Below are 13613 nucleotides of genomic sequence, written 5' to 3' on the forward strand. Positions count from 1 at the left end.
AGCCGGTGAGCCGCAAAGGAAGCCAGCTTTTAATATCTTCCTCACTGATGGTCCGTTTCATGTTTCATTTCAGCACTGGCAGATACCACTGGGCCGAAGATTTCGCTCTTTGAAAATGTGGTTTGTATTTAGGATGTATGGAGTCAAAGGACTGCAGGCTTATATCCGCAAGGTGACTTTGTTTTTTATTATTTATCTGGGTAAAATTGCAGAGGTCTTTCGGGACTTTAGAAATAAATTCAATTTTTTTTCTTTTTTTTTTGAGACAGAAGTTTCACTCTTGTCCCCCAGGCTGGAGTGCAATGGCACAGTCTCAGCTCACTGCAACCTCTGCTTCCTGGGTTCAAGTGAATCTCCTGCCTCAGCCTCCTGAGTAGCTAGGATTACAGGCATGCGCCATCATGCCCAGCTAATTTTTGTATTTTAATTAGAGATTGGGTTTCACCATGTTGGTTAGGCTGATCTCGAACTCCTGACTTCAGGCGATCCACCCGCTTCGGCCTCTCAAAGTGCTGGGATTACAGGTGTGAACCACTGCACCTGGCCTTCAAATGTCTTAATAAGCAAATACATGGCAAGAGAACCAGACTATACTTTAGGTTGTTGAGATGAGGGTATTTATAAGATCTGTTAAGTCACTTTCATTAAGATTGCAGGTTATCAGGTCCAGGAAGATGGTCACAGCAGAAACATCACATAGGTTGTGCTTTAGCCACATCTAGCCAAGAACGAAGTTCATTTAGCAATGGCAATCATGAGAACATAATGAATGGGTTTTTCTCCCCCAAAATTGCCAGAATAAGATAGGTATTCCCTAGTCCAGTGGTTCTCAGACATGCTTCCAGACCAGCAGTGCCGGCCTGCAGTGGGGCCCAGCGACCTCTGTTTTAACAAGCAAACCAGACACCTTCTCTATGCACTAAAATTTGAGAACCACTCATCAGCTCCAAGCCCTACTCCCCTGCTTTTTTTTTTTTTTTTTAAATAACAATTGGCTGGGCACGGTGGCTCATGCGTGTAATTCCAGCACTTTGGGAGGCCGAGGTGGGCAGATGATGAAGTCAGAAGTTCAAGACCAGCCTGGCCAACACAGTGAAACCTTGTCTCTACTAAAAAAAAAAAAAAAGTACAAAAAATTAGCCGGGCATGGTAGCAGGAACCTGTAATCCCAGCTACTCGGGAGGCCGAGGCAGGAGAATCTCTTGAACCCGGGAGGCAGAGGTTGCAGTGAGCAGAGATCGCGCCACTGCACTAAAGCCTGGGCGACAGAGCAAGACTCTGTCTCGAAAAAACAAAAAAAATGAGGAAACTGAGTCCTGAATATGAGCCCAGACCTGCCTAGAGCCACCCCTTTAGCCAGCTGCAGAAGGCCTGCTGTTTTTCTGCTGGCTCCCTCTGATCCTGGTGTCCTTCCTAAGCTGTGGCCTCATCTTGATGGACAGAGGTCCCCAGGCTTCATGGGAATAAGCACACCTGTGATATTCAGCCTTAGTGATGGTGACAGCCCTCCATTTTAAGTCCTGTTGCTGCTTCACAACCAGCTGTGCAGGGGCATTTTTCCCCAGCTGCTTCCTCTGTGGCACAGCCTATGAAAACACATCCATATGCAAGCTTCGTAGAATGCCTAGGATGTGCCATGAACTGTCTACTTCCAAAGCTTCGGTGAGGACAGTTCCAGGAGCTGCCGAGCACTATGAGGACCTGTTTGGGGGCGAGAACTGGGAAAGGAGTATGCATATGAATTCACGGGTAGGAAATCCCCCTCTCCCCATTTGAGACAAATTCAGCTTTTTTGGGGAAAGAAAGCCAAAAAATGAGGGATTTATCTCTCCACAATGATGACATCTTTAAGCTCAAGGACAACTAGTTATGATCATGGTGGCTTCTGTTTAAAACACACCCCACTTCCTTCTTAAAGGGGACCCAATCCTGCTTCAGGAGCAGAGTCCAGCGATTCTCAAAGCCTGTCTCCTTGGGCGGGAACCGGCTTTTGGGATCGCCCATGAGGCCGAGGTCTTTGGCGCCCTCTGGTGGCATGACGAAGAACCTCTTGTATGGCAGGTGTTTTTGTCCCAGCCACCCCCTGCCGGCGAGGCGCGGCGTTTCCGCAGGTCCTCCCCAGCACCTGCAACGTGGGGGCCCTGCTGTATGCGCAGGCTTAGAATTAGCAAGGCACGGGTCTGCGCCACGGAGGGCTCCTTCTCCTAGGATCACATACTATCTGAATAGCTTCTGAGTTCTATAACTATCTGGAAGTGAAATAAGGTCAGTGTATTCAATGAGAGGAATTCTCATTGAGAATGAGAGGAATTCTCTGAATGTGACAGAGCAGACAGGATGCCCAGCTCTAGGTGGCAAACGCCGAAGAGGAGCAACAGCTATGGCAGCCACAGAACTGCAGCTCCATCAGGATGCCTTAGATTCCCAGCTCAGCCAAGGCCTCCGGGTGCACCTTGGGCATGTCGCTCGCCCTCTCCCAGCCTGTTTTCTTATCTGCAAAATGGGGATAATCACGATATCCTCTGTGTCGTGGCTTGTCCTGAGGATGCCGCTGTGGTGAGCGCTGGCGCCGCAAGCACAGAGGAGCAACTCGATGGGCATTAGCCATTGTCTCTTCCAGAATGCTCAAATACCTCCTTACAGTGTTTATTCTAACATTATAAAAGACAGTTTGGGTGTGACAAGAATAGTCCCATGAACAGAAGAAAATGATGATTGGTGTTCTGAAGACACTAGACCTGTGCTAATGTAGGGAATGAGTTTCTTAGCCTGCCTGGGAACAGCTGGTCAGTCAAGGGTACAAGCGCTTGAGGAAAATTGCCAAGAGCGTCTAAATGAATTATACATGTGCAGTCTAACAAGGTTTTCTAGGTAGTTAAGTTCTGAATTAAATGGCCATGAGGAAAACAGATTTTCCCTTTCCTCTTTCAAGCATGTCCAGCTGTCCCATGAGTTTGAGTCACTGGTGCGCCAGGATCCCCGCTTTGAAATCTGTGTGGAAGTCACTCTGGGGCTTGTCTGCTTTCGGCTAAAGGTTTGTCTACATCTATTCCATTCTTCATTTTCTGCGAATGTGACAGAGGGGAAAGTGTCATTCATTACCTCCATGGTCAAAAACCGGCACTGGCTCTCCAGGGATGGCAGAGGAAAGCCTGCATTCTTCGGCCCACCGGCCTGCCCTGCCCAATGCCGCACAGCCTTGCTTCCATGCACGGCGGCTATCCCTGCTTCCTCAAGCCTGCCCTGAGACTTCTCACTTACATAGATTACTGATCCCAGAATCCTTACCATTTTTCCATCCTCAAGGCTCCATCCCACACCTCTGCCACTGGCCCTCCCTGGAGGACAGCGGCCTGTCCATAGCCTCACTAATCTGAGCGTCTTCTGTGGATCAACAGCATCAGCATCATCAGCATTGCCTGGCAGCTCCTTAGAAAAGCCAGTCTTGGGCCCCACCCCAGAGCTGCTGGGTGTGCACCTTTACAAGATGCCCACGCAGGAGTCTGTTTGACAATGTGCTGTGGTGTGCTGTTATTTTGCTGCCTGATGCTATGTGTTCACCAGGTGAGAGCAGGCTGGGCCACACGGGTTGGGGCATAAGCCATCTCTACTGAGAATCATGATACAGTGTTCAAAAAGGCTCTAAGATGCACTGCACACATGCCCCTTGGTAATCTCCTTTGTGTACACAGAGCCAGGTGAGACCTAATGCTCTGTTTGGTTTATGAGGTTTTTTTTTCTTTTGAGACAGAGTGTCACACTGTCGCCCAGGCTGGAGTGCAGTGGTGTAATCTTGGCTCAGTGCAACCTCCACCTCCTGGGTTCAAGTGATTCTCCTGCCTCAGCCTCTTGAGTAGCTGGGATTACAGGTGTGTGCCACCATGCCCAGCTAATTTTTGTATTTTTAGAGACGGGGTTTCACCATGTTTGTCAGGCTGGTCTCAAACTTCTGACCTGGTGATTCACCAGCCTCGGCCTCTCAAAGTGCTGGGATTACAGGCGTGAGCCACTGCGCCCGACCGAGTTAGCTTTTAATTCACAATCATTTGAAGCCTTTCCTGGAGGCTTCCTTGTTCAAATTAAAGACAACACCTAGAAGAAGGAGCAGGCTGGGGTCAGTGTCATTGTCAAGGGGCTGCCAGTCAGAGTGTGGCACTGCTACTCCACCTACCATGTCCTTTTGCCTCACCTGATTCTTGGAGCTCTGAGGTGAGGAGGAGCTGCGGCCGTGGGAAAGCCTGCAGGCAGCAGAGCAGGAGAGGAGACTTGAGCCCTTGGAAGAGCATAAAGTGATGAGACCTGGGAGGTGAACAGAGGACCAAGAGGGCAAGACACGCTCTGGGTGTTTGTGGGAGAAGCTCAGTCCATCCATGTCCAGGATGTGTCCAGTCAACTAACCTTGGTTCTGGCATCGTACTTATTAGACTCATCTGCTGTCAAGCAGTTGTTTTCATTCTTGTTTTTGCTGACGGTTTTCTTCTAGGATTTTTATATTCTATTTTTTTTAACAGTTCTATTGAGATATAATTCACTTTGTTCATTTAAAGTTTACATTTGGGCTGGGCGTGGTGGCTCACGCCTGTAATCCCAGCACTTTGGGAGTCCGAGGAGGCCAGATCACTTGAGGTCAGGAGTTCGAGAACAGCCTAACCAACATGGTGAAACCTTATCTCTACTACAAATAGAAAAATTAGTCAGGAGTGGTGGCACACACTTGTAATCCCAGCAACTCGGGAGGCTGAGGCTGGAGAATCACTTGAACCTGGGAGGTGGAGTTTGCAGTGAGCTGAGATTGTGCCCAGCCTGGGCGACAGAGCAAGACTCCATCTCAAAAAAAAAGGCTACATTTGAATATTTTTAGTATATCTACAGAATTGTGCAGCCATCACCACAATCTAATTCTAGAACATTTTCATCCCCCAAAAAGAAACCCCACACCCAGTCACACCGTATTCCCCATCCTCAGGGCTACTAATCTGTTTTCTGTCTCTACGGGTTTGTCTAGTTGTCTTCTTTCACTTAGCATAATGTTGTCAAGGTTATGGCTTTTATTTTATTTGGATAATTTACAGATGCCACCAAACCCATCTGTGTACTGGTTTCTGTCCATTCTTCTCTCATGCCATAGCCCAGGGCATTTTTCAGCTGACGAATGTTTCCTTTTGTAAAATTTTGCTTGTGCTTCCAGTCTGCAAATCCAGTTTCTGGAGGAAGCACATTAGTCAAACACTGTGGCTCACTTTTCTGCCTCCATATCTGCCATCTTGGCCTCACTCTCTCCTGGTCTAATCCTCTCTAATCTGAATTTCACGTCCTCTCATGCTGAATGCTTCAGTGTGTCATGTGGCTGTTTACTAAAGCAGATGTGATGTTGCTATGGCATCATGGTCCCTCTCCCTCCATCCTCATCGCAGCCAGAACTTGCTTGGTCTCCATCTGTGTGCACTCAGCCTACTTTGTTCATTGTCATTGTCCCACCTCTGCTAGGCTTCTTGCCTCTACTTCATGGAAGTACTGCCCTATCCAGTCTGTATGAAAATGGCAAGCACATTTTTCCTAAATAATTTGCTTCCATTTTCTGTGCTCTATACTTTGCAGATGTTTGCTCTCATACTAAGTCTTTTTGGTAAAATTCCATTCCCTTGGTACCATAATTTCTTTTTTTCTCTATCCTCATCCTTGAATCCTTTTCTGGATTTACCCAGACCTGGTGTTCACCCATGGTTTCCAAATTTCCTCTGGCCCATCACTGTCTACCTGGGCACAACAGGAGCAGGGCGCTCAGGCCCATAGCTAGAGGCCAGGGGATTTTGGCAGCTCTATAGCCAGATGCCAGCATCCAGCAGGTGCTCATCTGAGGTGGTTCCATGCGGTGGATAGAACTCTCCCCTTCCCACTCATCCTCCCTACTACTGCACTCTGAAGACAGGGCCACGAAGTGCAGTCCTGTGAGGTTTGGGTGACTAGGATGCAGTGTCCCACATTCAGTTCCTTCTATTTAAGACTCCATGGCTTAGAAGACATGGAGTCAGTGCCTGCAAACAGAGGAAGGAAGGGAGGTGGTGGTGAAGTGTCAGGAGACCGGCTGCTGTGGAAGCAGGGCCCAGGCAGGACAGCAAGGGCTTCCCATTGGCTTATCGATACCAGGCTTCCATCTCTAGTGTAGTGGGAAGGGTGGGGCCTCTGCCTCTACCCCAGGCTGGTGGGCTGTGCTCATCTGGAGAGGCACCAGTGGTTGCTCGGTCCTGTGGTTTGTGGACATTCTTCTCAGATTCTAGCGCGAGCTTGACCATTATGCTTCATTTTCTAGGTTGTTGAGACTCTTCTATGTTTCCGTGAGAATTTAGAGACTCCTCCCCTGGTGCCATCAGAAACCCCAGTTCTGCTGTTTAAGCTCATGTATTTGTAGATTACATATCTAGGGATCTTTATTTTCCTTAAAAAAAACTTAGACCATGGAAGGGTCATCTTTTGATGGCACATCAGAATATGGAGAAATTGTCTGTGGGGAGAAGATGCATGCAGTCTTTTAGGGTGCGTTACTATTATTTTGTTGAATTTTGTAACATCGTAAACGCAAGGGGGATGGTTAGTCGGCTTCTTCCTGATGTACGGTAGGGTTGCCAAGCACTGGCTTTCCTACACGACCAGTTAATTTTTGAGTCCTCAGAGACCTGAGCACAGTTCCTCTCTTTCAATCCCTCCAGGGTTCCAATAAAGTGAATGAAGCTCTTCTGCAAAGAATAAACAGTGCCAAAAAAATCCACTTGGTTCCATGTCACCTCAGGGACAAGTTTGTCCTGCGCTTTGCCATCTGCTCTCGCACTGTGGAATCTGCCCACGTGCAGCGGGCCTGGGAGCACATCAAAGAGCTGGCGGCCGACGTGCTGCGAGCAGAGAGGGAGTAGGAGTGAAGCCAGCTGCAGGTAGGCTGCCCTGGGCTCATTTTCTGCCTGTCTCCTTGTCCCGTGGCAAGAGTGTCCTCCTGGAGTCCAGACCCAGCTACAGGCCCAGCCCGGCCACTCATTGCTGCCAGAGTGCATTTCCTTCACCTTAAAATAAGGAAGAGAAGGCCGGGTGCGGTGGCTCACGCCTGTACTCCCAGCACTTTGGGAGGCCAGGGCAGGCAGATCATGAGGTCAAGAGATTGAGACCATCCTGGCCAATGTGGTGAAACCCCGTCTCTACTAAAAATACAAAAATTAGCTGGGCGTAGTGGCGTGCGCCTGTAATCCCAGCTATTCCAGAGGCTGAGGCAGGAGAATCGCATGAACCTGGGAGGCGGAGGTTGCAGTGAGCCGAGATCGCGCCACTGCATTCCAGCCTGGCGACAATGCGAGACTCTGTCTCAAAAAAAAGAAGAGAAAACCATGTTAATTCTGGAGAAGTAGAAGGAATGATACATTGTAACAATTCTTTTAAAACTTAGATTTTTACTTTTTATTCTCTTACATCAATCTCTGTAATACTTCAGGTTTCTTCAAACAGCATTTGTTGAGATAACTTACTATCATAACAAGCTCATATAAGAAACTGGTGACCTTTAGAGAACTAATGAAAACAATACAAAGGGAATTTATTATGACTCACGACTTGCCGTCCAAATTCTCGATGGTTTGAAGAAAGGATATGTTTCGACTACCGGGCTTCTTGCAGTTGTGAGGGGTTTACCCCTCACAGTTAAACCCTGGAGACAGCATGCAGTTAATTTGTAAAAACAAAGCACACATTTTAAATAAATGCAGTGTTGGCAACATGGAGGGTATTTAAAATTATGTTCCTGGGAACCCAGACAATCTTAGAAAGCCTCTTCATTAGGTTATCTTAAGAATGTCATCCTGTTGGGGTATGTCTACCTTTTTCTGTTTCTTTCTTTTTTTTTTTTTTTTTTTGTCTTTTTGTCTCATTTGGTGGAAGAATCTGTGATCCCTCCTTAGGGTCTGCTTCTCTTTCTCTCTCTCCCTCTCCCTTTCGCAATGGCTCGTTCATTATAACCCGTGGGGGATTTAGAATCTGTGGATAATGTAATGCATTTCCTGATTGCCTACAATTTTATCTTCTTTGCTGTTGATTTTATTTGTGAATATCTGAAAAAGTATAGTGCTCAACAAGTCAGAAGTTGAAAATCACGTTTGGTATATGTGATAGACCTGTCCATGGCTCCTGAAAGTTGAGGCCAAAGAGCTACCTTCTCAGTCAAAATGTGCCCTGAGAACCAGGTCCTTTCCCTGGTGCAACCAGGGCCTTCCCCCACTCATAAGCTGAGAGAGACCTGGGGTCTGAGGAAGAACTCCTGACCCAGAGCAACTCCAAAGTGGTATCTCAAGCATCTCTGGAAGGTAGTGGGGAGAGGCTTATATGCTGAAGTTATTCCATTGCTCTCAGCATAAGACTATGTGAGGGGAGGGAAAGTACCGCTGTAAGCTCTGTACGAAACAAATCCCTGTCAGGCAAACGCTCCCGACTCGCATTTCTGCAACCCCATCTTTGCATGTATCTCATAAGCATGTATCACATCAGGATCTTATTGACATATGCCCAGAAGAACATATGTGGAGAGTGTAGCTCTGAAAATTTATCAGAAACAAAGGTGTGTTTCTGATAGGAGTTTCAGTTCCTCTGGAGTCATTATATTTGCTGTAGATTCAAAAGGTAAAAATGAAATTCAATTTTTAAAAAGATATGTGATACAATAATAAGTCCTAATGCATGTATGCTGTTTTGGACAGATTAGAACAATAAAAATCTTAATATCTTGATTTTACTTGTACTTATTTGAGTTTATTACATCATATGCATGTGGTCATAGTTCTGAGAGAAAGTAGGAACTATTCTTATTTCACAGAGGGTAGAAAATTAGGCAGAGATTCTAGTTGACACTACTACAATTTTCATCAGAGAAGCCAGATTGGCAATAAAAATTCCTTTATTTAAGTTCAAACTCTTTGGCATTGCACAATTGTCTCTGTTTCATTGGAGAAATTTTATATTCGTTATTTTCAAATAAGAAGTACATGCAATTCTTATTTTTTTTTAATGTAACCATATGCTCATGCTATTTTTTTCCCTGTAGGAATCAAAAGTTGAAGAGAGATATATCTGAAAACTGGAATAAGAAGCAAATAAATATCCTGGCTTCATGGAACCGAGTCTGTCTGTGGCTTCCCATGTCTTTCTCCAAAGTTATCCAGAGGGTTGTGATTTTGTCTGCTTAGTGTCTCATCGACAAAGAAATATTATTTGCTATATAAAAAGTTAATCTTCATGGCTATAGCTTTTATTCATTAGCTGTGATTTTTGTTGATTAAAACATTACAGATTTTCATGTTCTTGCAGCCCTCAGAAGTGGCAGGAAAGCCTGACTGACATATTTTCTAGGGCAGTCTATGTTCATGCAACTTGAAATTATATCTGTGGTCTTCAAATTGTCTTTTGTCATGTGGCTAAATGATTAATAAACAATTCAAGTGAAATACTAATTGTGTCAGATGATCATCTTGTTCTATGTTGTATCAAATTTATTCTTGTGATACAGACATTCCCTCCAAAGTAGACAAAGATACAGCACCCTTGGGATGTTTTTAAATGGCATTCATTTATTCAGCAAATGTTCATTGAGTGCCTAGTATATGTCAGGCACTGTTCTGGATACATTAACAATACACAGGTTTTACCTGAAGATGACTTCAACTTCTGTGGAAATAAAATTAGAACCCCGAGTCAACCTGGAGCAATGAGATCAAGGTCTCTGCTGTGATGGGAAGGATTCTCTGGCTTTCTGGGCCTTGATTTTCTGGTCCGACAAGTCTATCTGTCCTGTAGTACCATGATTGATAAGCAACTGAAGAGTACTTCTGTAAACATTAATTCCAACAAGGATATGGTATTTACTCAATCTCACTTTAAGTTCAGTATCTGTATTGGGAACCATTTTGCTTTTAGAAACGTGTTTTAATCCTAAGATTAGTTCTTATCATTTGAAGACTACAGAACTATCAAAGGCACTGTCAGAAAGGGTCCTTGGGTTATTAGTAAGTATATTTGAATTTCAAAGACCTCCGATATCTATGTGAACTAAGTGAATGATACGATCTGTTACTCAAAAATCTGGAAATACGTCAGTTGCCAAGTAGTTCCCCATCTAATTTAGTCAGGTCATTTGTTCTCTACTCAACAGCAAACAAGACCTGACCTCCATCATGATGTGGGGACAGAGGCTGTGTTTTTGGGGCCCACCAGGGGCCACCCTTGATAGGACCAGTGGAGTGTGGAGTACTCAGCTTGAGTTGAGGCTGGGATGTCTAAATTTTACAAGATTCTTTTTCAGCCCTTGAGTTAAGATTGCTGCAAGGGCTCCAGTGTGAGCCATCAACATCATTGATACCAGCTCTCTGCTTTAGTGGGCTCATCCAGCCTCATCCACAAATACGCTTCAGAAAGATGGCTGAGACCTGATGGAAGGGAGGAGACTGGGTGGCAGGGGCCAACGGGGATGCTGTACAGAAGCAGGGCAGGAGGCCAGCAAGTGACTGAAGATTTCCTCCCTCCAAACTGGCTGGATCCTTTTGATGGAGAGTCTAAGACATCAGCTTAGACACAGACCCAACAGAGAAAAAAGCTTGTCTGATTTCTCGCTCATTTCTAGGTAACTCATGGCAGTTCACCCCCGCCTCCTGACTTCTCCAGGTTCCTCCATAAAATGGTTCTCAGATCTGAATCCCCCAGCCCTAGAAACAGGAAGAATAACTTCCTCCCAGTTTATTTAACAAGAACACACTCATAGCACTTGCTGTATGCCAGGCACTGTTATAAATGTTTTGAAGTATTAATTTAATACTTATTTAAAAATTCTATGATGCAGGCTTAATTATTATGCCCATTTTACAAGTGAGAAAACTGAGGCATTGCAAGGTTTAGTGATTTATCCCAAGGTCATATAATCAGTGGCCAAGCTGGGATTGGAACCCAGGCAGTCTGGCTCTAGAATCCATGCTCTTGTCCAGTAAACTATGCTGCAAAAGATGCCATCTGCTCCCCAGGATTAACCATTTCTGAAGGTAACTGGCAGTGAAGACATTTATTCTCTTCCGGGTAAAGCGCCATCTTTGCCTACCAAGGTAAAGTCTTGGCCCCTAGACCATCCCTGAATAGTCCAATGTGGGGAAGTTTTTAAAGTTTTGGATTATTCAGACTAATCTGTGGTCAATACAGAGCATCTTTATTTAAATACATATTCAAGTTGGTGTCAAAAAGAGTGCACAGACTGCTGCTGGCACTGGAATTAGATGTTTCCTTACTGACCTCTGGTATCTCCTGATAACAGGCCCTTCCTGTTTAGTGTTGGGAAAGTACCAGATTGATCTAGACACAACTAACAGCTGATATGAAAGATCTGTCCTGGAATCACATGTCTCCTCTCTAAAATCCAGCAAACAGCAATACTCCCTAAACCTGGAGAATCTCATTGTGGCTGACCACACGCCCATCACCAAGGAGCCTGCAGGAAAGCCCAAGACAAAAAGGGGAGCAGGTGTCACTTGTGGCCCCTTGATCATCATGAGGGTGTACCACAGTTCAAAGAGAAACAAGAGGGGAGAAAACCCCAAGGGAGGGCAGTTCTAATATCCACTGACTCCACAACTGCACCCCTTAATTCAGAAATCCAACAGACATGACAAATTAAAAACTGATTCTGCTGGTATGCAATTAAGAAAGTCTACATTTGAGGAAAGATATGAACATTGACTAATGGCTTTTTTATCTAGGGATCATTTCATTGCTTTTCTAAATTATGTAAATATCAAAACATCAAACACTAGAATATTTTTTTGCCTTTTCAACTGCATTTGATATCAAAATCTATTTCCTTAATACCTTTGGGTTACTTGCCATAACCTACACTTGTAATAAGTAGTAGAAAAAAATTAATAAGAAAGCACTGTGCGTTTAAGTTGCTTCCATAAACTGGATACATCTGGAGCTACCAATTTAGAGAAACTTGTGAATGGTTCCCCAGAGCAGAGATGTGCAATGGATGGTAGAGGAAAGAGGAAGAAGATAACAGAGCAGGCTGTATTACAGCAGAACTCGTGAATTCCAAAGTGCTCCAATGTCGAAATGAGATCTAGACCCCAGCATTTATGAGATGGATGTGTCCCCAGGTGTTGTGAGAGAGGAGCCAAGTCACACAGGAAGAGTTCTAAATGGAAGGGTGTCTCACAGGACAGACTCAAAGAGGACTCAGCAGCTGTCTTCACATTTTACACTCCCTTTAATTTGAAGAGTCTCCTCTCTAGCTCCAAAGACAAAGGTGACAGAGAGACAGATTTTCAATACAAAGAAAAACTTAGAAGTCAGCCTATCAGCAAGTGGAAAGTGTTTTCTTACAGGGCAGTGAATTCTCCATTGTAGGTGCTCAAATGGAGATAGGAAAAAACCAAGAGTTGGGACATTGGAAAGTCATTCTTCTATGAGACTGACTTTTCAGTCCATGAGATTGGACTGAAAATTAGAAAATTCTTCAGCTTCCTTGTATATCTGAGATTCCAATGTCCTGTGAAAATAAGAGAATTTGGCTACTTTATGAAACAGCAAGGTTAAGCAGCCTAAAAACAGTAGAAAAAAAACACCAACAAGGTGGGTTATTTTTTTCTTCCCAAACTCTAAGCAAGGAAACCTAAGAGGAAGAACTGGCCAGCCCAGCCATAATAACACCTGGCACCTGGGCAGTGCTTACCGTGGGCCAGGCTCCGGTCTAAATGATCTTCAGACCTCAGCTGGGTTGATTCTGAAGAATTCTCAGTAGTGGCTGGTGAGCAGTGTAGCTGGGACTTGAACCCTGGAAAGCTGACTCCACAGCCCCTGCTCTTAATCACTCCACCCCTGCCGCAGTGCTGTAAGAATGCAGGGCATTCATTTCCTGTGGCTGCTGGAACAATGGATGGCAGTCTTGGTGTCTTCAAACAACATCAACGTGTTCTCTCACAGTTCTGGAGGCAGAAACTGAAATTGAGGTGTTGGCACGGCCATGCTGTCTACAAAGTCCAGCTGTTGGTAACCCAGACATTCCTTGGCTTGTGAAAGCATCACTCCAATCTCTGCCCCCATCTTCACATGGCCTTCTTCCCTCTGTGACTCTTTTCCTCTTCTTTATAAGGACACCAATCAATCAGATGAGGGCCCACTCTAATCCAGAAGGAACTCATCTCAACTGGATTACGGTTGTAACAACCCGCTTTCCAAATAAGGCCACATTCACAGGTGCCAAGGGGTTAGGACTTCAACATATCTGTTTGGGGGATGCAATTCAACCCCTTACATACTGCACCAAACTGGAGGCACCTAGAAGTGTTGACTCCAATTGGTAGTGCAGTCCTTGAGGAAAATGCAAATGTTTCCCAAGCAATGTTTCCTTCTGTCTCTGCTCTGCCCCGTTTCAGGTGTTAAAGAAAAATATGGGAGGGCATTGTTTTGGAGTGAGCTCCTGCACTAGGTCCCAACAGACCAAACTAAAGTGGAGTCACTCATGCTAAGTGCCATTTAACCAAGCTGAAACTTTAAGAAAGCTGGCGGTCCCCAAATAGACCAGTTTTTCTTGAAAACAAGAGATTCAC

The 13613-nt window shown here is 45.1% G+C and overlaps 1 protein-coding gene across 1 annotated transcript in view; it reads left to right on the plus strand.

Moving 5' to 3' along the window:
- Positions 1-9473, plus strand: part of DDC (dopa decarboxylase) — a 107736-nt gene extending 98263 nt beyond the window's left edge. Inside the window, exons 11-14 of the mRNA XM_055294443.2 lie at positions 74-172; positions 2933-3034; positions 6708-6926; positions 9074-9473. Coding sequence (XP_055150418.1) covers positions 74-172; positions 2933-3034; positions 6708-6908 — 402 coding nt within the window. The 3' untranslated portion in view covers positions 6909-6926; positions 9074-9473. The remainder of the gene's footprint in view (positions 1-73; positions 173-2932; positions 3035-6707; positions 6927-9073) is intronic.
- Positions 9474-13613: the final 4140 nt, after the last annotated feature.

Source organism: Symphalangus syndactylus, chromosome 9 (genome assembly GCF_028878055.3).
Source record: "Symphalangus syndactylus isolate Jambi chromosome 9, NHGRI_mSymSyn1-v2.1_pri, whole genome shotgun sequence".
NCBI lineage: Eukaryota > Metazoa > Chordata > Mammalia > Primates > Hylobatidae > Symphalangus > Symphalangus syndactylus.